Source organism: Salvelinus sp. IW2-2015, linkage group LG10 (assembly GCF_002910315.2).
Source record: "Salvelinus sp. IW2-2015 linkage group LG10, ASM291031v2, whole genome shotgun sequence".
NCBI lineage: Eukaryota > Metazoa > Chordata > Actinopteri > Salmoniformes > Salmonidae > Salvelinus > Salvelinus sp. IW2-2015.
The window spans coordinates 20103460-20106331 of record NC_036850.1 but is presented as its reverse complement, the minus strand read 5'-3'; the positions used below and the strand labels follow the sequence as shown (position 1 = coordinate 20106331).

Here is a 2872-nt window from a genome sequence, read left to right as displayed (position 1 = left end):
TTTTATTGTATTTATTTTTTGGTCAAAAAAGAGACTGTAAAATCACCAGGAATTCAGTTTCATTTAGGAAATCTGTTCCCAAGTATATTCCCACAAATAAAAAAAAGAGACATATGTGATCATGACTCTGTGTAATCAAGGTATTCTTCAAATAGAATACAATTTTCAGTGTACAAATATTATAATTAAGTTCCAGCCCCCTGACCATTCGCTCCAATAGAAATCGTCCCGGGGCTGAATGTAGTTGCCTACCCCTGCTCTAGGGAGACACACTCCTGAGCCAGCCTGTATACCCAGGGTCACTTTACACTAATAAGAGTGACCTCTCAGATACACACAGTTCACACAACCAGGACTTAGAGGGGAATGTGTAAGAAAAGTCACAAATACATTTCTCATTGTAGTTATCCAGGTTTGCAAAGACCTCAAACAACAGAAGATAGGCTAGAGTATAGTGTATGTGAAGACAGGCACGGTGCATAGTCAACAAGCAACATGCTTGATATGGCTTGGGAGCAACATCATGTTTGTTTTTTAACAAATCACGTCTCTATAAGGCTCAACGGTGCTACATTATGCCGACAGATGAGTGAGGCCACAGGGCTGGTGTATCTATAGCTGCAGACAGTCCATGCTAGCAGGGGCGCACCGAAGCCACTAACAACAGAACGCGACAACACACCACCACAGTCCAATGAATGATGGAGCTGGGACCAAAACACTAGCAGAGACACAGACTGCGGGTGATGAGGATTTGGCTGGGGGCTGGGGATCCACGAATCATTGGAGTGGGCCTGCAGAGCAGGGCGGCTGCAGGGGTTGAGGATATGAGGGGGCCTGACCTGCAGGCTGGGCCTAGGAGGCCGTTGTGATGTAGGTGGTGGAGGGCGTCGCCGTGGACACCACCCATCTTGGCCTGGTGACTCCTGAGCTTGAATGAGCAGCAGGGTCAGCTCCTCCGGCTGCAGTAGGGTCAGGCCCAGGCCAGGGAGAGGAAGAGAGGGAGGGCAGAAGAGAGAGCACTTCAACACCTGGCCACCAAGGGGTCAAGCAGTGCGGGCTCAGCTCTTCAGGCCCGAGAGCTGTGGGCGCTAAGCATCCTACCACAACTACCTGCTCCTCTCTCCCCGCACCAACCACACAAGGCCCTTCCAGCGCACACAGCACTGAAATCCACCAGCTGAAAAATGGTGCTGCTTTCTGAACTGAAATGTATTCACATTTGACGTTCCCTTCAGCATTCATCTTTAATCAGTCCTAATATAAACGCAGAGATAGTTTTAAACCTGGGTGTTGATGAAGATAAATGAACAATGACAGAAGCTGTACACGTTTCCATGCAAAGCTTGGTGCGGCTGACTGTGTGTGTGATGTAGCCAATGGTGGATTGAACCGTCTCTACCAGCTGACTAGTCTGTGGGAAAAACAAAGACATCAACACGAGTTATTAGCTACATTCCCATTTCAAGATCAAACAGAATGGCAACTCAATGAACATTTCACACGGATGAATATGCCTGCCAGTGTGGGTTCAGATTGTTCTAGGCTTTCTGTCCCCGCTACTGGGCATTTCTGAAAATGTAGCACCCCCAAACTTAAAGGAATGCCTGCAACTTAACAAACTCATTTGTGCACACAGCATATTTTTTCTCTATCCATGTATTATTTCCATCCTCCTCCTCTTATTTGAAATAAAGTGTGCCCCCCAGTTTAAGTTGCTACAGGGTTTGGAAGGTTTCGAGGCAGCTCCACAATGACCCTGAAGGAGGCTGTGTCCAGGAAGTCTGGCCCGGTGTAGATGGGCGCCGTGGGGCTGCCGTGGCGGAACTGCTGGCGCTGCTGCCACTCATACAGCTGCCATACCATGCCCTCCTTGGTGGCCATGCGCTCATCGGTGGACATGCGGAAGTGGCTGAGCCGGTCGTGGGCGTATTTGTAGTCGCTGGGCAGGTTGCGGGGCGCCGAAGGGGAGCTCCCGCCAGACGGGAGTCTGGGGGTCTTTGGCAATGTCTGGTAGGCCTCTACTACCACGGCYTTAGGCTGCAGGGGAGGCGTCCGCCGRGGAAGGGGGAGGGCGTACTCAGTAGTAGGTGTGTTGCTAAGGTTAGGAAACAGGGATAAAGCCTTTTAMAAACTGTGCAGTCTACTTATTTCACCAGGTACATAAATGAGCATCAATACTGAGTTGAAACTAAAGTGCATTTAAGTAAGTGACAGTGAAAAAGCAGTTCAGAGCTGAGACATTCACAATCGCCACCAGGGGGAGACATTTATAAAAAGTTTGTTACAATACAGTATGTCAATTGAATGGTTGACATTGGGGCATGGGCTGAGGCTATAGTTAGCACAGCAGGCTGCTAAGGGGAGAACGGCTCATAATAATGTCCGGAATGGAAAAAAGGGAATGGCATCAAACACATGGAAATCATGTGCTTGATGTATTTGATACCATTCCACCTATTCCACTCCCACCATTACAGCGAACCCGTTCTCCACAATTAAGATGCCATCAACCTCCTGTGATGGTTAGGGTTAWCATCACTGAAGCTAAGGATAAGATTATGCTCAGGATAAGAGTAAAGATTAGATTAGATGAGTAATGTAGGTCTTCTGACTGACCTCTTGGGATCTCCCTTCTGTACTTTGACCCAGTGCTCCACCTGAGCCAGAGCAGTCTTCCTCTGCACCTGCTTCTCTGTGGCTGTCCGTGGGACAAAGCCCCTCTTATACACGACGTTCCCATTCTGCTCAGGGGGCAGCGTGGCGAGGACTGTGTGGGCCTGGCCATTCCTGGGGTGTGAGGGGCCAGGGAGAGTGTCTGGGGAGAGCCTGTCTACCTCTACCTCCGTGGCTGGATGGCTGAGCTTTCTAG

General features: G+C 49.3%; 1 protein-coding gene across 1 annotated transcript in view; it reads right to left on the bottom strand.

Moving 5' to 3' along the window:
• LOC111969143 (pleckstrin homology domain-containing family A member 7) overlaps positions 1-2872 on the bottom strand; it is a 142264-nt gene that overhangs the window by 16520 nt on the left and 122872 nt on the right. Inside the window, exons 11-12 of the mRNA XM_070445479.1 lie at positions 2620-2868; positions 1723-2098 (exon numbers count right to left, since the gene is read on the bottom strand). Of these exons, the coding sequence (XP_070301580.1) occupies positions 1723-2098; positions 2620-2868 (625 nt within the window). The remainder of the gene's footprint in view (positions 1-1722; positions 2099-2619; positions 2869-2872) is intronic.